General features: G+C 57.2%; 1 protein-coding gene across 1 annotated transcript in view; it reads right to left on the minus strand.

The window, feature by feature from the left end:
• Positions 1 to 24,456, minus strand: part of SMG6 (SMG6 nonsense mediated mRNA decay factor) — a 105,394-nt gene that overhangs the window by 3,140 nt on the left and 77,798 nt on the right. Inside the window, 5 exon segments of the mRNA XM_036395419.2 lie at positions 414 to 495; positions 733 to 944; positions 4,123 to 4,276; positions 11,071 to 11,217; positions 14,172 to 14,348. Of these exon segments, the coding sequence (XP_036251312.1) occupies positions 414 to 495; positions 733 to 944; positions 4,123 to 4,276; positions 11,071 to 11,217; positions 14,172 to 14,348 (772 nt within the window).

A 24,456-nucleotide genomic window follows, 5' to 3' on the forward strand; every position in this document is an offset into this window, starting at 1 on the left:
GATGTGATTCCCATCCCTGCCGCCCTGGCAACAGCCTGGAGGCTGTCTGGTCCCAGCACACATGGCTGATGCCAACCAGGAATGCAGAGGAAAAAGAGTCCTGGACAGAAGGCATCAGGGGTCATGGGGAGGAGGCATTTTCTGGCCCTTTGTCACCACAAAAAATGGATCTGTGGATGTTTATGGTGTGTTGGTCACAGGCCGGGGCATCCCCAAGGTGCCATGAGGTGACATTTTGGCAATGAGGTGGGAGAGCCACAGCCTGGGGCTGACCTGAGGCAGGAGGTGGCACCTTGGTGTTGAAAGAGGCAAAATGCAGGAGGGAAAACAGATCCAAGGGTCATGAAAGAGAAACAGGAGGAGTCTGTGGAATGCCACAGAGTAGGGACAAAGAGGATGTGAGGATGTCCCACCTTTGTTGGAGGGCATGAAATCCTTGGCCTTGTCATTGCAATAGTGGAGGCAGCAGGACAGAATCAGGTCATCATTGTTTCCCTGGAAAAGAAAGGACAAGGTTACCTTTGGCAGGGAAACCTTTGCACCCCCACCACCCTGACTGCTGCACGGCCTCGAGACACCCCAACACAGCTCAGTGAGAGCAGGGACACAAGGGCCTGCTCAGCCAGCTGCAAAGTGGGGGCACAGAGCAATCCCCGGCCAGAGCTCATGGACCTCAGCGCCCCTGGTTTTCCCAGAGGAGGTGGTGGCAAAGAGCTCCCCGATGCCCCTTACCTGCTGGCCAGTGGTGTCCTCGCTGCGGAAGGAGATGGACTCCAGCTCGTTGCCTCGGCTGGTCAGAGCCCTCAAACAGTTGTCCCTGCTCTCAAATCGCTCCTCCAGGAACTCGATGGACTTCCTGGCTCTCTCCTGCACTTGGCGGGCATAGCCTGCAGCCCGGTGCTCCATCTCTGGGCCCTTGGCCAGGCCATCCAGCTCGTTTATCACTTCAAACAGGAAGAGGAGGTACAGTTACTATGGGACAAGGTGCTCCCGTGACCTGCTGCTGGAGCATGCAAGTTGCCAAGGCCTCAGGGCCGGGGCACTGGGAGCTGGCTCAGGAAATCTGGGTTCAGCTGCTGCAGTGTCCCTGTGCTCCTGGACTTGGCTGCTGGTCTGGAAAAGCTTTGCTGCCTTCCACCTCCGTGGGTCACCTGGGTCAGCCCCGAGAGCTCAGGCACCTCACCCCCGCAGTGTAACTGGTGAGGGCAACTGGCTCTGCCCTGCCAAACACTGGGGAGCATTGCTGTGCCCCCCATCCCACACTGCTGTACCATGCCAACAGCACGTCCGTGCCCAGGGGTGTCAGGAAACCCTGAACTCCTGCTTCCTGCTCCTCTATCTCCGAGCACAGCGCTGGCCCGTGGCACGGTGCCTCCTGCCCGTGTGGCACTGCTGCCTCTGACTGCAGGGCTGCACATGGGAACAGGAAGCAGGCAGTTCCCACCCTGGCACTATTTCCCACACAAATCCCAGGCCTGTTTTCCCACTTGAAGCCACCACCCCGTGCTCCTGGCAGGGAACACGCTCCTTTCAACGCCTCACCTATCTGGCTTTGAGCATCTGTCCTGCCTCGAGACGAGCTTGGAATCCAGGTGGATTCCCAGCCTGTTCACCTTGACTGGAACCTCTTGTACTGCTGCCAAGTGGTTTGGAACTCCAGCTGCTCCATCCTGACGAGCCCAAGGGACCCCAGAACTCCAGGAGGGACCAACCCTTGGGTGCTGGGGCTGCTGGAAGAGCCGCTCTGCGTGTGTGAGCGATGATGCTTCTGAGCACATCTGGACACACCCTTGTATGCCTGGCCTCACAGCTGGCAGCAGGGCTGGGCACACAAACGTGCATCCAGATGTGCAAACAAGTGTCCCCTGGCTGTGCTGGTGTGCGGGGCTGCGTGTGCACAGAGCTGGTGTGCACGTGTGTGCGAGGGAGCCTCTGCACTCTGTGTGTGTGTGTGTGTGTGTGTGTGTTTGAGCCATGGCTTCATTTCTGAAGATTGTTTCCGAGCTTGGAGCCAAGTCCTGAGTTCAAGTGGGAACTATGCATTCCTTGGGGGGTTCGGGGAGAGAGCTCGGGGTCTGAGGCCTCTCCCCAGTGCTGTGAATCACTGCCCGGGGAGCCTGCGTGATCGCTCTGTCCCATGGTGAGACTGGCACTCACTGTCTGGGTATTCCAATTAAATCTGCGTGGAGCTGCTTTGCTCTTCCCTGGCTGGAGACTCTTCTTGCTACCGACCTGATGCTGCCATTTCCACACAATGCACGGCTGGGCCCGGGGTGGGGGGAGCCGTGCAAGAACGGAACATCAAACAGGAAAAGCTGGTATTCCCTCCCGAAATCCGCCTTCCTGCTTCCAAGCTAAACAGGCTTCAAAGGGGAGGCTTGTTTGTGCTTCTGCACCAGGCCTGGCTTCTCCATGGCGGGGTCAGGCTCAAGGAGCACGGAGCAGGTTAAAGAGCAAGAGAAACAAACCCAACGAGAAGCCAAGCGCTTAACCCCTTGCTGCACCCCCAGGAAGAGCAGGGAGCAGTGCTGAGGGAAGGGCACTGGGCCTCTCTCCAGCCTGCCCATGGGACATGGCACCAAGGCCTCTGTTCCCCGCAGCCACAGGCCCAGAGGATGGCTTCCTCCTGCCCATACTGATGGCTGTCCTGGGGGATGAGGGGGAATGTGACCAGCCTGTGCATGGACAGGGAGTTGCTGGCTTTGGGGTGCTTCTGGGGGGCTTGTGGCAGCAGTGGGAGATGAGTTACTCTGTTCCCATATGATGAGGCAGCAGGACAGGAGGGCACTAAAAGTGCTCAGTTGTGCCTGTGGCTGGGCAGGGCAGGCTCCTTTTGCAGGTTGAGGGCAGCAGTATCTTGGACAGGGGGAGGACCAGAGTTTTCAGCTGTCCTGCTGCCCTTGGCTGTGGTTTGATGGAGAAGTCTCCCAGCAACCACTGGAGTGCACCAGGAGGCAAAGCCATGGCTCCAGGGCAGGTTCCTGCCTCTCCCAGGTGTTAACATGCCCCACAGCCCCCAGGGCTTCCCAGGCTCTGCTGGTGCTGCTGACTGCCTTCTCTTGGCTTCTGCAGTGCCAAGCCACGGAGCAACTTGGCAGCTCCTGTGCTGAGCTGGGCAGGCATCCAGCCCTGCTCTCCCCACCCAGGGGTGCCAGCCCCAAGAATCCCTCCTGAGCTGGGCTGCTCAGCCTGAGGGGAAGGGCAGCAGCTGGATATTGGCTCTGGGACAGGCAGAGCTGAGAAGGAACCCCCACAATGGCTCAGAGGGCAGCACCCCCACATGCCACGGGGTGCACCTGTGCCACCTCACTGCCTGACACCCACAGAACCCTGCTGGTCCCCATCCTCTGGGGGCTGTGGACGGGATGTGGGCTCTGCAACGCCCAACCCCACTCCTGCCCCAGCCTCTCCTGCTGCCCCTGGGGATGCTGTGAGTGCCAGGCTGGCACCGGGCCGTGCCAGGCGCCGCGGTGGCACTGGCAGGAGGAGCGGCACCTCCAGCCCAGAGCGTGATCAAACATCCAGAGCAAAGGCACGGGCCCAGGGCTGCACCACCCCGGGAGACCACCCAGCAGCACAGCCGTTATCTGCCAGGGCCAGTGTTTACCAATAACGGGAACCAGCTTGCTGTTTTACTGCGAGCTTTATAAGGAGAAAAAGAAGGGCTGGGCTTGAGCAGCTCCGAGACGCTGCTGGGACACAGGCCGGCCATTTGCTCAGCCTGCCTAAGCCCCAGCTCAGCTAGGATAAGCTATCTGCTCTGATTGTTTAACAATTCCTCCTCCTTGCTCCCTTCGAAATTCCCTCCGAATCCTGTTTAACACCCATCTGCTTTCTGCCAGCCCCCTGGCACCCCCAAATGCAGCACTGGGAGAAGTTTGCTGAGTGGTGTGGGCAGAGGGCTGGCAGGGAGGGAGCAGGGTGACAGGGGCTGAAGGAATGCCAACAACGACTGGGATGAGACAGGGCAGGATGAAGTCCAGTCCCACGGCACAAGCTGACTGGCTCCAGACCACACAGGCACTGAGGGCACGTGGGGCATGGAGAGAGGGAGCCAGCCTGGAGGAACAGACCACACCAGGGGAGAGGGGGAGCCCCCACCACAGCACTGGCCCTACTCACCGATCAGGGGCACCACCAGGATGAACTTCCTGCAGTCCAGCAGCGTGACCAAACTGCCCAGGTGGTCGATGAAACCATTGGTGTCTGGGACCAGAAAGACAGGTCTGATCTCCAGCTCCATCTGCCTCATTTGGCTCTGGTCTTTCAGCACGGCCTGGAGGAGAAGGAAGGACACATGGTGAGTAAGGAGGATGTCAGTCCTATGATCCATGGACCCTGAGAGCAGAAGATAAGCCTGGCTGGCACGTACAGATCCAGGGGAAGGGGATAGGAGGAGGCTGCATCCATCCCACCTGCACACCCCAAACATCAGCTCTTGCAGGCCCACAGTACACATGGGAGCAGGATGGCAAAAGCCTCCAAGAAAACATTCTCCTAGAAAAACAGCCCTGTCCAGGCTTTGGGAGAACTGGCATTGGCCTTGAAAACGGAGGTATTTTGGGAATTGTCCTATTTGTGGGACTGGCAGTTGCCAGGATCATCTGCACTGGTGCCAAGGGGGAGGGAGGGCAGGGGTTCTGGGGCTTCACATGGAAATAGGTCAAGGTGACAAGAGACAAAACAAACCAGTTTGGGATGCATAAGTCTTGCCAACAGCCTCCTAACACAGGGACCTCAAGCAGGCAGCCAGAGGTCTGTGGGGTAGGGATCCTTGGCTGAATATCTCTTTCACTGTCCTACCACCTCCTGCACATGCCTTGCCTTTTCTGACTCCATCCAGCTGGGAAACCAGGTGGGTTCCAGCCCTGAAAGCTCACAGCACTGTCCTTGGTCAAGCCCTTCACACCCACAGAGACCAGAGGTGCTCACAGTCGCAGGGGGAGGGTCTGCTGGGGCTGGCTGGCTGCCCTCTGGGCTGCACCTGGACCTCTGGCCCAAGTCAGCTGCCAAAACAGGACCCCAGAGCTCACTTATGACTTTCGAGGCTCTCGAAGGACTTGGGCTCTTCAGTAAGCCACAGGCTTAAAAAACTCAGGATGCTATTCTAGTGCTTCCTCTGCTTAAAAATAGCTTCCCTGGACTTGCTGATGTTTGTTGCCTCTAATAGGAACCGGTCACCCATGGAGCACAGCAGAGCTGCTGTGGAACACATCCACCATGCAAACCCTTCTGAGATCAGGCTTGGACCCACCAGATGTGCCCGGGGCACACGTGGTGACCACCAACCCTGTCCTGCCCAACGGTATGGGGAGCTCCCCCTGCCCACAGTGAGGATCTCAACCCTCCCTCAGTCATGCCAAACCCTCGGAGGCGCACTGGAACAACGAGCTGCATGGGCCAGCAGTGGCCATGGAAAGAAGTGGTTTTTAATTCATTTCCAAGTGTTGTCATCTGGCTTTAAATCAAGGCGGCTTGATGCTGCCACCTCCCACAAGTGTCTCCAGGCAAGGCAGCAAGCAGAACCTCACCACGTGCCTCCCACCCTCCTTCTGGCAGTGCTGGTCCCACAAACCCTTAGAGGAGGCAGGCAGAGCAGGGAGCACTGTCAGGTCCTGTCTGCTGCATGCCAGCAGGAGGACAATGCCATCCCCATCACACAGAGGACACAGCAGTGTCCCCAGGCTGCAGCTCTGTACCAGCCACGTGCTAGATGCCATCCCTGCCTGTGCTCTGCCTTGGCACTCACTGGTGGCAGAGGAACTGCTGCAGTCGGGGACAACCTGGAACCAACTCCAGCATGGAGCTGCTGCTGCCCCCTCACCACAAGGAGAACAACAGCTGGGTGTCACCACAAGGTTTTGGGGTGTGGGAGGAGCTGCTTGTCCCTGGGAGGCACTGGAGCCTGCTCCACCTGCCTTGGGGAGATAGAGAAAGGCCCCAGCGACCAATGCAGAGACTCAGAGTGGCAACTCCCTCGTGGGGCTGCCATAGAGGTCAATGGCCCTGAAGCTGCAGAAGTGGGGCTGAAACCACGCAGTCTCCACTGAACGGTGACAGTGCTATGTGAACAAGAGCTGGTGGCAGAGGGGACCCCCGCCTACACCCCAATTCACTTCCTGAGCCTGTGACTCAGCCCAGCCCGTGCAGGTGACCTCGGCAGTGTCAGCAGGACCTGCTGACCTGCTCAGCTCTCCCTCGGGCCGGCGGTGGCGGCGGGGAGGGCAGCACCCTCGTGTGTGGCATTTGCCCCGGCAGGGCCGTACCCGGCTGATTCCTGGCAGCCTCCAGCAAGGCCTGTGCCGGCCGTCACGTCCCATTCCGCTCCCCGGGCCGCCCGGTGAGAGAAGGACACAGGATGCGCCGGGAGTGAAAGAGCGAGGTCGGCGGGGAGCGTGCCAAGTCCCCGCGCACAGCTCCGGGCCGCTCGGGGAGCCAGAGGGAAACTCGCCTTTGCAGAGTTCAGAGGCCGGCAGCGAGATTTATTTTTGTTTGTGTGAGTAAAAGGCTGCAGAAGCCTCCGGCCAAGGGGTTTGGGGGAGAGAGGAGTGGCCTGTGATTCATGCGGACGCTGGCTGGCCCCACGCCAGAGATGAAAGGGAGCCCATGTGCGGCAGAACGGGGAGGCCAGTTCTGCCTTAACCCTTCTGCCGGTCAGTGGGGCACGGTCCCATGCGGGTGTGGATCGGGATGTTCATGTTTGGGACTCAGCTTCTGTGCTTTTAGGGCTGCCAGAAGCGAGCTGCTGGTCCCACGGTGCCTCAGTGTCCCTAAAATGAGGAGAGGGAGATGGTGGCCTGTGTGTCCACCTGGGAGGTGGGGTTTGGAAACCAGGGTGGATGGAACAGCAGGGGTACAGCCTCGCCCTGGCCCAAGTGTTTTGGGGCAGCCGGATTTTAGCTTTGGCTTATTTGGGTTAAACAAAGAGGCTCGGCTTGGCTCAACTCAGTGGCAGGGTGACCCCACAGTGCTGGACGTGGCAGGGGACCTCTGAGACCAGGGGCCCCTTGTCCTCTTCTGGGCTGCCAGCTCCACTCCCCTCGCCTCCCGCACCCTCACGCTGAGGTGTCGGCACTGCCACCACCCGCAGCCCCCCCCCCCATCCCTCTGTCCGGCCACGGGGGCTTCTCCCGGGAGCTGGGCCGGAGCCGGAGGTGGCTCCCCCGGCTGCCCCAGCTGGTGGCAGCACTGAGAGCAGACACTCCTGCACACGCAGTCCCAAATTCCCAGCTCATCCATCAGCTGCGATCACCTGGGGAATTCCCCGGAAGCCGATGCCCGTGTGAAGGCTCCTAGAGTGGGCAGGGGACGGGTCCCCCAAAAGCCAGGACTTTGTGCAGAGCGACAGGGGGGCGAACTGAGAGCCTCCACACCAGCACAGAAAAGGAGAAGGCTCCACATGGACCCTGGAGCTTCGCACACGCACCCCAGAACTCTCTGCCCGTGGTGCCAGGATGGCAGAGAGGCCGATGAGAAAAGCGACAGGTCACACGGGGTCACGCCGCTCAGGCAGCACGGAAGGGCCAGCACCATCCTGCCAGCACCTCCGTCCCGCCACCACCCTCTCCCCAACCGCGGCCAGAGCCGGCGCCGCTGCCCCTTCCAACCCCGCGCTCTCCGCGGGGATCGGATTTTCCAGGGCCGAGAACAATGCCTCCTCCAAGCCTCTCTGCTCCAGGGCTTCCTCCTCCCAAGGCTCGTCCCCAGCGTCTTCCTCGGGAGTGAACGTGCCCCGTGGCTGGTAGCGCACCGGGGCCGCCGCCGTGGCGGAGCCGCCGTGGGTGGGTGTGCGCCTTCCGCAGGCAGCAGGCACCCGCTCCAGGCAGGTGCTGTGCGTGTGCGCCCGCCGCATTGTTCCTGCGGGGAGGGAGAGCGTGAATGGGACACGGCTAAATTTAGCCACTTACTCACACTACCGCCACAAAGGAGCGGCTGCATCTTAAGGGGGCGGCCGTTCCGTGGGCTCAGAAGGGACAGGAGAGAGGCTATTTTGGGAAGACATGTCATAATTGGCCGTCCCCGGTTGAGCTGCTTCTGTAATGCTGAGCAAAACAATAGCAGCATCCAGAGGAAGAGCCTGTTATGTTTCAGGTGGGATGTTTTCAACCGGTCAGGAAACTCGACCGCTCCCAGCGCGCAGCGGCGGCACAAAGGACAGGGGACGCTGAACAGCATGGACCAAGGGCTGGCCAAGCAGCAGGACAAGCTGTGGCTTGGGGACAGCCCTGTCTGAGAGAGCTGCCTGCCCCAGCAGTGTTGCTGCCACCTCTTCTTGTCCACCTGCCTGCCTGGTCTCTCCTCCCTCTAAACACCTGAGATGTGCCTGGTTTTTCGCCTCGTGCTGATGCATCCCTGCTGTCAGCAGCTGGCACCAGCTCTGTCCCAGTGTGGGAATGTGGTGAGGGCAGTGGCAGGCTGGCAGTGGAGCCAGGGAGCTGCTTTGCATCTAGAGCTGACCAGGGACACAAGAAACCTGACCCTGCTCTGGTCTATCCTTCCTCTCAGAGTAATGGTTTGAGGTCTGTGCTTGTGTAGGGGAATGGAGCTGAGCTGAGTTCCCTCTAAAGCTGGTGCTGGCTGAGGGCCACCCATTTGCCATTTATCCTGCCTGGACCTGTGCTTCCCCAGCAGATCCATAGTCCTGCAGATAGCCAGGACAGGGACAGGGGCCTAAGGAGAGCAGTGAAGCTCAAATCCCCCTCAAGGTGTCAATGAGCAGCACAGCTGGGCTGCCAGAGACTGGGGAGCAGGGCAAAGGCAGGAAAACCTGCAGGGGAGAAGGCAGTGACTTGATCCATGAGAAGTACTCTGCAAATCCCAGGTGAGGCTGTGACACTGCGCTCTCCTTGGGCACAGAAAGGAACCACAGAGCCAAGAGATGAAGGCTTTGCACCCTGGGGGACTGCACACACCATCACAGATTCCACAGGAGGCAGCCACAGCACCTGGACCTGAGTCCCCACTGCTGTGTGGGGAGCTGAGTCCTGTGTGCTGAGCCAGGAGCCACATCTGCTGGACTCGGATGGAGCTGCGCCTTGTCCCCAGAAAAATTAAAGGGTGACTTGGAGAGCAGCTGACATTCCCTAGGTGGGCAGTGAATGAGGAGAGGCTGGAACAGGGAAGGGAAAAGTTCCCCAGCTCCCATGAAACACTAAATCTGTTGGGAAGAGCAGAAAGGTCAAGGATCACAGGTTAAGAGGGAAAGTGGAGGGGGTGGATGCTGAGCTGGCTCCAACCTGGCCTCCCCCAGCAGCATTTTCCACCCGAGCTCCTCTGCTGCTCCAGCTGCGTGGTCAGTACCCGGGCAGGGAGAGCACTGGGGCAAGCACACATGTTCTGCTCCAGGCCATTCCCAGCCAGCTACGGCCTGGATGACTTTACTGAAGCCCCAAGGACTTCTCCTCCACCCCGCTCCTTCAGACTCCAAGTGCACCTCAGCTCTCAGCTGTGCAGCCCCTGAAGCTGCCCACACCCTCATTTTGACCTCTCTCTGCCTGCGAGCATCGGCCCCAGCACGGCTGAGGAGGAAGGGAGGAGCAGGCCGGGGGGAGAAAGCCCCTGACAGCATCAGGCAGCCCCCACTGTCCCTGCAGAGTGGGCAGCGGCCATCCCGGGGGGCCCCGGTGCAGCTGCGGCGCTGCCCTCCCCGAACATGTGCAGTTCCTGTTTGCTGTGTCTGTACAAGGCACTGGGAAGTGGGGAATTTACTTACACCTCCCGCTTAACAACCATGGGAGGCTGGAAGGCTTCAGGCCGCTTTAATTTACGGCCCATCTCTCCAATCTCTCACTCGTTTTTTCGTTGCTGCTTTTTCTTCCTCCTCGCATTAACGTGACCCAGGTACCTGCCAACAATAATGGACTCGCTTGTGGGGGGCGGCCCCTCCCTCCCAGCACACAAACTTCTACCTTGATATGGATTGCTCTGAATTCAAATGAAAAAAAAAACTAAAATAAAAAGGGGGGGGGGAAAAGAGAAAAAAGGCGAAATCTGCAAAGGTTGGGGTGGGTTTGGAAAAGCGAAGCGCAGTGGTTCTGGGCCCGGCGCCAGTAGCCCGAGGGTACACATGTGCAGGCTCTCCCAGTAGGGCCTTCAGCAGCCCTGTTTTACAACCACCTCGGCACACACTGCAGAGTTCACGCATATGGCCAGACAGATGTGTCTGGCTTACGTTCAAGGCTGGAAAATGAAGAATTATGGAAGTGAAGGGCCCTGGGCATTAGAGAGGGCGGAGGTGAGGGGGAGGGGAGCCAGGGAGAATTTTTCCTCTGCTGAGAAATCCTCATCTGGGCCGTGAGGCTGGAGGAAGAGGGGTTGTGAGCGAGGAGGCAGCCAACAGCCATCCATGCATGTGAGATCGCTCTTAAAGCAACAGGGTGCATCTGCTCCCAGTTCAACCAGTTTACTTCACCAGCTCCCACTGGGAAACACGCTCTCATCAGGCCAGGGCCAGGCCAGGATCACCTGCATCCCGTCTGTTTGTCCCCATAACGATGGCAACGTTCTGGCTCCAGCAGCCCTTCACAGACTATTTTTCCGCCGCTGGCTCCTGCATGAACTCTGCTGTTCACGTCCCACCCTCTCCCTTGTCTGTGCCCCATTGCACAGGAAGGCTGATTTCTCACCAAATCTGGCTGTCACGGAGCCTCTGCCCTGGGTGGGGGCACAGCTCACTGGCACACGCACAGAGGAGCTGCTGGCCTGGGGCACAGCTCGCTGCCTGGCACACGCTGCACTGCAGCCAGCAGCCAAAGCACTGCCCTGCCACTCCTGGGTGTGCTGGCAGCTCCACAGGGAAGCTGTGTCTGGCTTCAAGTGGGTCCCCAAAACCTTCATTTCAAGGCCTGTGAGGGCAGAAACCCTCATTTCTTACCCAGGGTGGGGACAGCAAGCCAGATTTGGACCTTCCAAAGGGCCACGGCTGTTTGCTGCTGGGTTTCACAGAGGCAGCACGTGGCATTACACCCAGGAAGCTTAAGGTGCCATGGGACATCCCAAGAGGCCTTTGAAGCATGGTAAGAAAAGAGCTGTGCACCACTGGCACAGCAAGGTGGGATCAGCCCATCCTACCTGAATCTTGTCTTGGCGGCGCTGCTGCTCTGCCACTTTCCTGGCCAGCGCTTGCTTTTTGGCTCTGAGCTCCTTGATGTCCATCTCTCCTCCACTGCCTTCAGTCTCAGAGTCATCTTCAAAGGCCTCAATCCTCACATCATCCTCCTTCTTCCAGGAAATGCAGAAAGAGAGAAGAACAGGAGGGCAGTCACTGTAAGGGGTGCTGGTGGCAGGGATCATTCTCGTTCTGCTCTTCCTTTTCCAGCAGACAAATCCCTGCCAGGCAGTGCATCACCCCTTGCTGATGGGTGACTGACTATTTCTAAACATCCAAAAGAAGCCAAATAAATAGTAAACCTTCAGGAAATGACAAGGTGAGACAGGAGATAATGGGCAGGAAAGGCAGCGACCAAGCTGGGCAGGGGCAGCCCAGCTTTATGCTCTGTTCTAAAATCACACCCTCTTCCTCACCTTGGGAAACTCTTCCCACAGCCTTGGGTGAGTCACTGATGTTTTATTGCCTCCAGTTCTGTGAAATCATGGTATTTCCCTGTCTCTCTGCTTTGCCTGGCTGCTCAGGCTGCACATCCCTGTTCAGGCTGCTTCTTCCCACCTCCCTGCACCAGGGCAGTGCAAGGCTGCTCTAACACTGCTGCCTCATCCCACAGGGCACACGGGCTGCTCATCCTGACAGGAACCTCAGATCCATTCACTAACTCAGGTGCCCTTCTCCATTCTGACCTCTGAGTAGGCCAGAGAGATTCCTGCCCCCACCCCAAAACTTCCAGCTGGTCTGGAACAGATGTTGCAGAAGGAGATGTTCAAAAATCTTGATTTTAAAACTTCACATGATGGAGCATCCACTGTGTCTCAAGGTCACTCATTTCAACAGTTAATGACTTCCTCTGTTAACATTTCCACCCTACTTCTAATCAGCCTTTGTCATGCTCCTGCTCTCCAGGAACCTTGTCTTTGCTGAATTCAAGGGTCCCTGGTTCTCCAGCCTCCTGCTCACACCAGCACATCCAGACCATACTGCATCTTCTTCCTCTCTAGAGACCCTTCCCCACCAGTTCTGCAGACCATTCCCAGTGTGCCTGCACTGCCTGAACTGGAGACCCCAGAAGGAGCCATGCTGTTCCTACCTTAGGTGGAGGCCACACTGGCCTTTCCCCATATACCCAAATCTCTGGGATACAGGAGGGTGGGAGATGGTGGCTGATGTCTAACTGGTCATCATTCACTCGTATCTTCTGCCCAAGCTTTGCTGCTCTCCCCAGTCATTCCACACCCAAAGGGGAGCCCACAAGTCCCTGCTCCTCAACATGTGTCCCACATGTGCTGCCCAGGAGCCCAACTTTCCACTGCTGCCTGCAGACCCCTCACCTCATGCAGCCAACCTTGCTCCCCAGTGATGATGGATGGCCCTCAAGCCATGCCACTACCCATCCTCCCTTCTCTGCACAAAATCCAAGGGTTGTGATGGGGCTGGGTAGAGTTTCCAGATGGCATCTGGCCAGGAAAACCTGCTCTGAGCCCCTGGAGGGCTGCAGGAGACAGATCCTGCACAGAGGGTAAGAGCAGGGCTCCACTCCCTGCCCTGTGCAGGCTGCCATGACACGTGTCAGCAGCAGGGACTCGTGGTCTTAATTTAGAACAACCCCAGTGCTGCACAGTCGTGCGCTCAATCATTTCACCCAGGCCACAGAACCACCTTCTCTTCTCTCCCTGTGACCTTTTAGCCATGGGAACGAGGAAGATGGGAGCCCTCAGGCTCACTTCCCTCTGCTGGGACAGCCTGGACCACACGGGATGGGGGGATGCTGCCAGAGGGAGAGTGTCACACCAGGGCCTCTGGGACAAGCCTCTGTTTGATGCAGATCTGCTGGGGGGGTCAGGACCTGCTTGCCCCACAGTGCTGGTAGTCACTCTGGTGAGCTGCAAGCTCCCTTGAGATCAGTGCCCAAGAGGAAGCTCCAGGGTTGCACAACAAGCTCATGGAGAGATTCCCACAGCTGAGCAGAGACTGTGGGGACAGGGCAGGAGGGAGCTATCCTGGTACTGTGCTTGCTCACAGCAGGAACTGGAGGGACTGAGCCAACAAAAGGAGCCTTCTGAAGAACAGGACCATCCCTGTCATGACACTGGGAAGAACATAAACACCCTCCCATATCCCACATGCCAGCTTGAAAACCTCCAGCATCTTCTCCAGAATAGGACAAAGATCCAGGCCTCCCACCTTACAGAGACAACTCTTGTCTGGGGATTTGCTGTCCCCTGCTCAGCTGGGACAAGGAGGGTGCTGAGTACAGCACTGCTCTAGGCTTCTCTGAGCTTTCTGACTTTCAGTTCCCATGGGACAGAGAGGAGGTGCTGTCCCTGCTCAGGGTGACATCCCTGTGGCTCTGAGTGCCCGGCCCCAGCACAGGGAGGGGAGCCAGAGTGAGCCTGGGCAGCACCAGGCCACCCAGCCTCCCGTTCCCAACGCCTCTGCTCCTCTCTCCTGTTTCCCTGGCCTTTCCAACTGCAAGATTAAACAGAAGAAAGGAGTCAACCTGCAGAGCAGCTGGCAGGGCCCTTAAACACACACACGGAGCCTGGAGTGAAGCAAGGCCTACAGGAACAAGCAAGGGCAGAAAAACAAGAGTTGAATTCCTTAATCACATCAGGATGTGAGAGGCAGGGGAGGGACGGGGCGCCAATGTCAGCTCTTCCTGTACGTGTGCTGGAGGCTGGAGCTCAGGCCCCTGCTCAACCAGCTCCACGGCTATAAACTTGATCCTGAAGCTGAACCCTGACACCCCCTCGCCCACCTCCTCTCCAGGGGCCGTGGTGCTGCACGTTATTAAAGCTGCCCCCACCCTGGGTATGAAAAAAGCAGCATCTGGAACTCATAGCGGCGCGAGATAGAGGCGGGCGGGCCGGGCTGGCAGGAAAGGGCACGAGCGAAGCACACTCAGGAGACAAGGGCTGTGCACCATTTGCCCCCCCTGCCTCCCCCCATAAAATGCACACGCAGCTAGGCCAGCTATAAATAGCGGGAGCTGCAGGGCAGGCAGAGGCTGGGCCCCACAGGGGTGATTCTTCCTTCACCGAGGCGCGCTCTTCCCGCACGGTACCTGATCTTCCAGTTGTTTTCCCTCTTGGCTTCCCATTTCCTTTCCCATGGCGTCTGGGACGGGTGCCACTGACACATATTTTCCACCCTTGAATGCCAGCAAAGGCTCTTCTTGTCCACAAAGGGCTTCCAGGAAATACTTCAGAACTGTGACCCTCTTGCAGTCGGCTGCAATAACCTACGGGGTGAGGACGAGGGGGTTGGGGAGAAGGAAAGGAAAACAAAGTCAGTGCAAAGGGGAGCGGATGAGTAACGACCAGGGGGAAATGTTGGGGATAGAAGGCCCAGTGGGATGCAGGCAGCACCACAGGGATGTGAGGGGTGCCCCTCTTCTAAACATGGCTGGAAAGGCTTTGCCTTGCTCTGTAGTCCCCAGGGAAAAGGAGGCAGGCAAAGTCAGGACATTCAGCACCGATCCTGTCTTGCTTCCTCTGAGCACTCCAGGGCTGCAGGACTCCCAGGGCACAGCCAGCCCCAGCAGATGGGGGAAAATCCTGCTGAACCATGAGAGATCAATGATGTGTCCTATCCCTCTGCTTCCTTTTGGCTTCATTGCTGGCTTTCCCCCCTAAGAGCTGTGGAGGGATGCAGGTGTGAGAGTGAGAGAGTGGGGGCATTTGAGAAAACCTGAGCCCCATCTCACCTCCAGCCCGCCCCCGTCCCACAGGCCCATCTCACAGACCAACTGGGGAGCCCTGCTGGGGAGGCTGGGACGGATCTGGCCTGAAGGAAACTCAATAGCTTGGGTAATTATCCAATTTATGAGGCTCTCAAATGGAGTTTCCAGAGCACGGGAGCCCGGTGCCTCCGCAGCCCTGTCCCACGCGGCACAGCCTCAGCCGGCACCTCTGCCACGCCTGGCCTTGGCTCTGCCCTTGTCCCCTTGCAGCAGGGCTCTGCACCTGCACAGCTCTCCCCTGGTGCTTCCTGCTGACTGGTGTCACCCCCAGGGAGCTGCAGATTTATAGGGAGAAAGTCAGCAAACGAGATTAAAAGTGCTACACACTACGGACACAAAGTCTGTGCTGACGCCTGAGTTTCCCCTGCCCCCAAACCACCCTGGGTTTGCTTTGTAGACCAAAGCAGTCTCAGAGACCCTCATCCCAAAAAGGTCTCTGCAGGCTGCCAGGACTGGGATTTGGAAGCTGGGGAGAGTCCTCACAGCCAGGACACACACCATGTGATGCCAGGCCAGGTGCTGGTGTGGTGGACATCACCTGGTCCCCGATGGTGCCTCGGTGAGCCAGGGCTGGCAGTGGCACTGGCCCCGCTGCACCAGGCTGCCGTGAGAGGAAACTTCTGCTCTTCCACAGCACTGCCAGTTTCCTCTCTGAGGCTAATTTTAACCACTGTGTCTCTGCTGTGCGTGTCAAAAACCTGACCCTCCTCTGACCTCCAACCTTCCACCTCGGCTGCTGCCGGAACGAGGCACCCTCGTGCACCCGCACCTGGGGCTGCCTCTGCTGGTAGGTGTCCCCCTGAAATCCTCCTGTTCCCCTGTACCTGCATGGCAGGAGAAGCCCTGTCCTCCCCACAGAGGCAGCTGCTGCTGCAGGGAGGTGGTGTGAGCAGGGTGATCACAGGAATTAGTATTTTGAGGATCAACAGATTCATAACTACTGATTCTGCAGCTATAAAATGTGTCCTATGGTACCAAGGTGGGCAAAGGACAAGGTGACACCAGCTCAGCAGCTCCAGGAGCTGCTGGGGACCCTCTTTCCCAGGACAGCCTTTTGCTGCTTGTGACATCCAGCCAGGAGCAATCCCTGCAAGTGTCACCACAGGAACATTCCCAACCTCCTGGCTCTCCTTTAGGAATGATCGTGTGCAGGGGAAAGTCCAAAGGAAAGAGAACACGAGCAAAGTGGGAATGGCTGTCATGGGAAACATCCCTCCTGAGAATTCCTGAGAGCTCTGGGCTGCAGCTGAGGGAAGTGGTGGAAACCTCACCACTGGCTTCACCCCAGCTCCATGGGCTAACGCCACGGAGACCCAGCCTAACTCACACGGGGTAACTTGGGGTTTTCCACTCTGGGTATCTGCAGTTCTGTTGTGCCCAGGCTGCTGGGCAAGCAGAGTGCCCACCACCGCCAGCCACGTGCCAGGGGATGCCAGAATGTAGCCAAGAACAGCAGCAGTGGGGAAAAGGATGCAGGAAGTGCCTGTAAGGTGGGGAAGAGATGGGTGCCCCATCCTGACCCCATTCCTGAGGGATTTCTCAAGACACCTCTAGAAATAAAAGCCACATCCATGAGGTTTTCAGGAGGGGATGAGTGCTGGCACAGCTGCAGTGCAGCCATTGCTCCACAAAGGCTTAAATCTGAGCCTCTTGGATCAGGAATGATTGGGCAAAATGCAGAAGAGTTCCCTTCACCCTTGGCTTGGGCTGGGGACAAGGGCAGGTGGGATCACTCCTTCCTCCCCTGAAGAAGAAACCAGTAGGAAACACCAGATTTCCTGCCAAGCTAGCACAGCACATGCTTAAATCCAGCTCATCTGCTGGGGGGGAAAAGAGCCCAACCAAAAGGCCCATGACATAATGCCACAGCAACTCGTCTCATGAACACATTTTTCCAGCCCATATGAATGAAAAACAGGGAAGGAGCAAATGCTCTGCACATCCCCATCACGTGCAGCCCTGCCCGGGGAGGACGCGGCAGAGCCCCGGGCTGCCGGCAGCCAGGCTGGGAAAGAAGTGACCCGTGACTGGCACCCAGGGCTCTCTGAACGGCGGACAGGGACCTTGCATGCCGCCCAGCAACCCTCCCGGGGCAGAAACTTCCTGTTTCAGGGTGGAAATGTGAGTGGCAGCGCCGGGATAACCGCGATGGTGCTGCCGGTGCAGGTGGCAATGCCAGCGGGGTGTGGTGGGGACACCAGGAGCTGTGCCCGACTTTCCTGGAGGAATGGCAGTGTGAAATGGCACGGTGGGGATGTTTCTGGTGATGTGGCAGCACACACCTCAGCCCCAGCGGGGAATAGAGCCCTTCCCCCTCCGTGCAGCGCGACAGCAGGAACCGAAAGCCTGGCTCCGAGTCACTGCTGGGTATGAAAATAGGCCTGACACGAACGCAGCCGCTCTCAAAGGAAAACCGAAAATGAGAATTGCTGAAGTGGTCTGGTGCCCCCGTCCGTGACCCGGGCTCAGTTCCCCAGAGCCAGCCCAGAGCCCCTCGCCACCGCGGTGCCTCTCGGGGACACGTGGCTGCGGGCCAGGCGTGGGACTGAGGCGGCTTTGGCTGCAGCAGCCCCGATTGCCATCGGGGCTGGAGGGGAGACGTTCCCCATCTCCTGCTCCATCAGACGCGCTCACCACCAGCTCCAGCACCAGCCACCCACTGGGGGCTGACGGCTGCTTGGCCAAGCTGCTGAGGCTCATTAGCCGACTGCTAATTCATGGGTCACACATTAACATACTGATCATTGAGTAAGACACAGCGGGACACGCATTAACACACACTAACTGCCTGTTGAGACCCACAGGGCTGCAGCATTAACTGTACCAGCTGTTGTGTTTTCAAAGCCACTCTGCAGTGCCAGTGCCACCAGGACCTCACGAGTGTCACCTCCTGCCAGCAGTCAGTGAGGTTCCCCAGTCTAACCAGGGCATCCCAGATCTAATGAAGCTGATCCCCTCTATGGTCTCAGCTGCATTTCCCCCGCACTGATAAAACAGGCAGAAGGGAAAGAGCACAGGACTCCACACCACAGCACCACATGTCCTCCAGAAGATTTAAGGGGAGGGAAGGGCTTGCTCTGCGAGCTGGGAGCTCTGTGCCTGAGGGGACACCTGCACCTGGTCTGGTGACACCACCAGAAACCAGCCCTGGCTCTCGCTTTGGGTCAGAGCAGCCTCTGCCCCCGGGCCGGCCCCGCTGCTCCGCACGCCGCTCTCCCTCCCGCAGCTCCCAAAATCCCTGTCACACCCTCCGCCGCCTTCAATCAACTTTTACAACTTGTTAATTTTACACAGCGTCCTAAAGAGCAAACAACTGGGAGGCAGGAATGCAGATTCCTTCAGCTAAGTCCAAAGAGCCTCCGGCAGCCCAGCCAGCTGGCCGGGGGAGCCCTGCTCAGCCTCGGGGACCTGCCACATCCCGGGGGGATGTGGTCCCCACTGCTGCTGGAGGTGTGTGCAGGGATCCTGGCTGCTCCTCCCTCGACAAAACCTGCGGCTCCACGAGGAAACAGGAGGCAGCAGCTCTGGAGAAGCGATTGCTCAGAGGACAGGCTGCCATTGCCGGCTCTGCATTCCTGTGTGAGAGGGGGAGACACCAGCACATCCTGACAGCTGCATTCAGAAGGGGAAAAGGACATGAGAAGTTTGAGTCATAGCATGGAGAGATCCCATCCCAGATTGGGAGATGGGAACGGGATAGGACAAGGACTCAGAGCCAAGCTCCAGCACGATCCAGAGTGGGGATAACACTGTTTTTGCCACATCATTTTAAATATGTCTTAGCTGAAGTAGCTGAACGATGCTGAGACCAAGTGAGCCCCAAACAATCTAAACCACGCAGGGACTGCCCTGCCCAGCTGAAACGTTTGCACTGACCCTGCAAAACATCCAGGCAGGCCATGGCTCAGTGCCTCTCTGTGCCCTGGGCTGCCTCCTCCCATCCCTGGAGAGCCAGCTCGGAGGAGGAGCACAAAGGAAAGCGCCTGCCTCCTTTGGTCTCATCCCTTCTGGGTTTTAATCTCACAGGCTTGCACAGAAGCTGGGCTGGGTTCAACCCTGGACTCATCACAGCCCAACTCCCCTGGGCTCGTTCCCCACCCAAGGAGCCCCTTGCTCTGCCCAGCCCCAAACACAGCTTGGAGGGGTTTGGTTCCTGGGCAGGGAGGCCCAAGGTGTCCAAACCAGCTGGGCAGAGGCACTCACAGCTGGGTGTAACCCTGGTTTCGGCAGCTGAGAATTGCCTGCAGGCACAGGTCTCTCAGAGAAACTTTTAATTTCAACCAACCCCACAAGCAGGCTCTGTGGACGTGGTTCCCACGTGCCTGCAACGCTGTGTGTGACCCCAGAGAGCAACAGTGGCTGCAGCAGGGACCAAACCACGGCACCTCTGGCTTGGATGGATCTCACTGCTGGATCTTGTGCACCAACCAGAGAGCACATCTGGGGAAAGGATCTGCCACATCCATGCCAGATGCTCCATCACAGAGAGGAGCATGAGAAAACACCCAAGGAAGACAGAGAAGCCCAGAAGAACCATTCCAGTTGCTCTTCCCCGTGGCCACAGCTGGAGAACCACTCTCCAAAGAGAAAATGTGGCCATGTCTTATCCCAAACTCTCTCCCAGCATGCTGAGCCTCTCTCAGGCACAGCTCCAGCCTCTGCACTGGGGCACACACAGTCTCAGACGAGTCATCACAGCAGATGTGCTCTGGCCTGGCAAACACCTCCGTCTTTCCAGCTTTAAAGGCCACACAGCTCAGCCAGGACTGGCCTTTAAAGCTGGAAAGCAGCATGGAAAGGGAGCCAGCTGCCCACCATCCCCAGGGCTTGCTGGGCTTGCCTCATCCAGTGCAGTGATGCAGAGAATACACATGGGTGACATGAAGGTGCAAAGTGATGGATCTGAGCTGAGTCACCCAGTTTTTGGGGTCAGAGACCAGAAGAAGCCCTGAGTAGCCTGCACAGATTCCTGCCAAGGTTCTGGTACCTGTCACTGCTGGCAGCTGTAGGACATCAGGGTGAGACTCAGTGACATGGGGGAAGCTGTGAGCAGCTCTGGGGCTTGGAGCCAAAATACCTCTGAGGGTCCTGCAGGAACCTTTAGTTAATTTTGTGGAAGAGTCACACCAAAGCCAAAGCGATGTTCCAGATGAAAAACCATCCTCCAGATCCACCTAAAGCTCTTGTGCCCAGGATGGCCTGGAGAGCTGACACAGCCCAGCCCAGGACCAACTCCTTCCCTGGAGCTACACAGCCTGGAGAGGAAAGTTCCTGCTGGATTCCAAACCAAGCTTTTGGCTTTCACTGATGCTTGGAAAGACTTGCCCTAATGTCTTACTCACCTGTTAAATGTGCTAAAGAACTTCATTGTCAGATCCAGGGAGCAGCAGCATTTGCAGCATGGAGCAGTTGGCTCCACGCTGCATCTGACACCTCGTAGGCAGGAGGTGGCTCTTCAGCTTGTTTAATTTTACCCCCACCAGAGCAGTCCCTGAGAAGATGATGGGAATACAGGAAGCTTCCAGTGACTAATGGGGATGTTTCATCTGGTTTGTGAGTGTCTGATTCTCCTCGTGTCCTCAGGCATTGGTGCCAACAGCTCAGCAGAGGCTGTGGGCTCCTCCAAAGAGCAAAATGGTGCCTCCACTAAGACACTGCAGGAATTTTTTGCAAGAATTTTCACTGGAGAAAGAATTTGCTTCCACCCACCATGACCACATGTGCTGATCCCCACAGCAGTGACATACCTAGGGCATTTCTGCTCTTCAAGGTGAAGCCTTGAGCACAGGACCACAAATTTAAATTGTCTGTCATGTGAACAAGGGGCTGAAAAATCACAGCTGTGAGAGAGACAGATGACTCCTGGAGAAACAGTGACTCACACACAGGGACTCCCTGTTACAGCCACCTCAGTGCCTTCCTGTCTCTCAGCCCAGCTCCCAGCACATCTCCAAACTCCCCAAGGAAAGAAACAGAAAAAGTCAGGCCATGAGTAAAGCCAAGTCCAACGGAGCCTGCTCTGCTTCCCCCTTGCAAATCCTACTGGAACACAAACCAGGGAAGACAAATCCCTGAAATCCTGCCCCTAACCTGTGGTCCCAGGCTGGGGAAGCAGGAAGGCAAGCTCCTTATCCTCAGCAAAGCCAACATGGCACAGCTGACAGCTCTCACAGGGCATGGGCTGCTCTCCCTGCCTCCAGTCTTTTCCTTTTCGGGGACTGGGGGAATTTATTTCCTCAGCCATTTTGGAGGATGCCTGCCTTGCCAGAGATTGTTTTGCAGAGTTCAGACAGATAAGAAAGTGGTTAGCAGGCTCTTCAGTGGAGGAAGGGAGGATTGCTTAGTAAGGGAAAGGCGACAGCTCTGCTCTCAGCAGCCGCACGCTGCCCTTCCTCTGAGGCCACCATCAGAGGACTCTGGCGTTGGGGACAAGGCAGGGCCACCCCCACACCTCTCCACCCTGGGGTTTTTTTTGGGTACATCTGCTTGTGGGGCCACGCTGGTGACCAGAGACTGTGTTGCTGTGCCAGGACTGGGATCTGTCTCTCCTGGAATTTGGGAAATGCGGCTGATGAATGTTCAATCCAACATCTTGATTGCAAATCTCAGGGAGCTCTTGCGACAGTGCCCTGAGACAGAGCCCTTTCTGCAGGATATGTGGAGGGGAAAAAAAAGGGCAGGAGCCCAATGCAGGCTGCCCTGTGCTGTGGGGACACTGCTGTGGTTATCTGGCACCCTCCCTGCTCCGGAATGTGTCTCTGGAGCTGGCCCTGCTGGGGGCTCACAGGAGGAAACCCTGAAGATTCACCAGCAGCACAAACTCTTTCCAGAGGATTCCCCATGGAGACAATGAGAAACTGTCCCAGGATTTCACCCACCGGGTAACTCAGAGATTCCTGTCCCACAGGACAAAGCAGCAGTGTCACAGAGTGCTGTGACAGTGGGAAGTTGGGTGGTGGAAGGAAAAGCATGACAGCACAGGAATGGGGAAGCAGGGCTGGCAATCTACAAAATAAAAATAACATAAAGGTGCAAACCAGAGCTCACCCTGACAGCCCCCAGCTGCCCAATCCACCTCCTGCCCTTCCTGTGCCACCTCTGCTTCAGGCAGAGAGGCAAGAGCTGGAATATTCTGCCTGGTCCTGGCAGAGCTGGCTGGGAAGCCATTTCTGTGAGTTTACACAGCTTATACGTTCTCCATGCAGTTCCTGGCTGCCTTCCATTGCAGATGAGAGTTTTATGTCGAATTTTAAGTTTGACCACAAATATTTAAACTTCCTTGGACCACAAATGCTGTATCTTCTTTGTGGTTTAGTTGGCACCAAATGAGTATTTACAGATCCCTATATGTCTGTCTGTCATTTAAATATCTCAAGGAGGTGCCAAAGGCTTCCAAAGTAGAGGGGCTCCTCCAGCAGACCCCTGATTTCCCCCTCCCTGCCCTTCCTTACCCAGCACAGGCGAGGGAGAGGTGCAAGCACTGGCCAAGCCCTTGCAGAGGGCACAGCTGCTCTGGCCTGAGCATTTCATACTTGCACTCTATTAAGTTTTCTTTCCAGAGAATGTCATCTGAGATCCCACCGTAACTTCCACAGTTCCCTGCCCTGGTGGATACTTGAACTGGGATGAAAGCATTTGGAATTTTCTCCTCTTCTTTTAGGAAACTGAGTCTACAGGAGACTGTTTTAATGAGAACCACTAAAACCTCCTAAAGCAGCAAAGCTCCCACCTGGCCACTGCTTGCAGCCTCCCCAGAGGGTTTTCACTTCCTCAAACACCAGCAATTCTCAGCGGGTGATAATCCCAACCTGCTGAACTGGGACCCCTCTCTAGGTAAACTGGTCAGAGTGGTTAGTGCCAGTGGCACAACGGTATTGAATTCAGGCAGGGCTGTTTGGCCAGGAAAATGCAGCCAAAGAAATACCACAAAAGATCCCTCCTAAGCATCCAGTGCCAAAGGAATTTGGTGTTGCTCTTACGTGGAGCTGGATGTGGAGCTGAGAGCTGAGGGTCCTTGAGCTGACACCCAGCAACAGCCCAAAATCTGAGTTGAAGTGCACACACTGGCTTGAGTCAAGGTGTGTGTGTATTTCATTTCCTTCAGACTTTTCAGTCTAGGACACAAACTGGATGCTCATCCCACCAGTTTTAGGGGAGCTTTAGAACAGAGAGATGCTGCTTTTCCCATCCCAGGGATCCACAGCACTGTCCGGCTGTGGCAGCACTCAGGGAGCTCTCCCACAATTTCCACCACCCCCTGGGGACACAAAACAACAGCATGCCCAGGGCAAAAGCTCCAGTGATGGCTGCCCACATCAGAGGAAACAGATACCTGAGTCAGAGCCATGGGATGAGAAACCTCTGCTCCACAAACCAGAAGCCAGACAGAGCAACATCAGTGCCGAGCTGCTCCGGTGCTGCTCGCACGCCTCACCAGCCCTGGATGCTGCTGGGAAGCTCAGGGCACTCTGCCTCTCCTCAGCTTTGGAAGGGGAAGGAGAAGCAGCTTTGCTTTGAACTAACAAAGCCCTGGTGAAAGGGCAGCTCACGGGGCTGCCATGTGCAGGGAGGAGCTCCTCCAACTGCTCCGTTGGGGCCAGCGTTGAATTCTCTTGAAAACAGAGGGTGGGGATAGAGCAGGCAGTGGAATAACACCAGAAAAATGCCACCACGGCTGGCAGGCAATGGAATAACACCAGAAAAATGCCACCACGGCTTGGCTGGCTGGGACACCAGAGCCCCAGAGATATTACCAACACTGGCATTTCCCCCCTGCCGCAAGAACCGCGCTGGCAGCACGCTCCGGGCTGGGGCAGGGCGGGAAGAGGCTCACACCATTTCCAGCAGCCACTTCAGGGAGGGACAAACGCTCTGTTTTGCTTCACAGTGAAATGCTGCCACTTAGGGGACTCCCGATGACGTTCTTGTGCCTGAGAGCCCATGTCCTCTTCCAGGAGGGGCTGCTCCAAGCAGGACATGCTCCCTTAGCCTAGCAGAGAGGTGATTTTCAGCACTGGCCTTGAGCTCTGGCCCACGCAGATCCTGCTCTGCTTTAAGGAAGCAGCAAGCACAGCTCTGCTACTTATACCCAATACTCAGCTTTTCTGGCAAATGATTAATGGCCTGAGTCTTGCAGTTGCTCACTTCCAGCTGGGCCAAGAACTGCAAACACACCTAGGGAAGGGAAGGGAAGGGAAGGGAAGGGAAGGAGGAATTGGAACGTTGGCTCGGTGGGGAAAGGAAAGCTATTCGCTGTGTCTTTGTTTTCGGGAGAGCTCCTCCTCTCGGGAGTGGATGCTGAGTGCAGAGCAGGGCCCCTGCCCCGAAACTGAGGAGCTGAAGCAGAACAATAGGGTGGGGACTCTGGATGGGCCCCGACAAGTGGGGTGGGCTGGAGCAGGGGCACCAATCCATACTTTTGACTTCATTCACACTTACAGCTGCATTAGAGACATTTCCTGAAAGCACAGTAGGAAGAGAGGGGTATTCACTCACTCCACCCTCCATCTAACACCGTCCTCGCGATCCAGCCGTGCACCCAGAGCCAATTCTGGCCTCTGGCAGAACTGCAGGCCAGACATTACAAGTGCTGGTGTGAGCAGCACAG

The sequence above is a fragment of the Molothrus ater genome, chromosome 21 (assembly GCF_012460135.2).
Source record: "Molothrus ater isolate BHLD 08-10-18 breed brown headed cowbird chromosome 21, BPBGC_Mater_1.1, whole genome shotgun sequence".
NCBI classification, from domain to species: Eukaryota; Metazoa; Chordata; class Aves; order Passeriformes; family Icteridae; genus Molothrus; species Molothrus ater.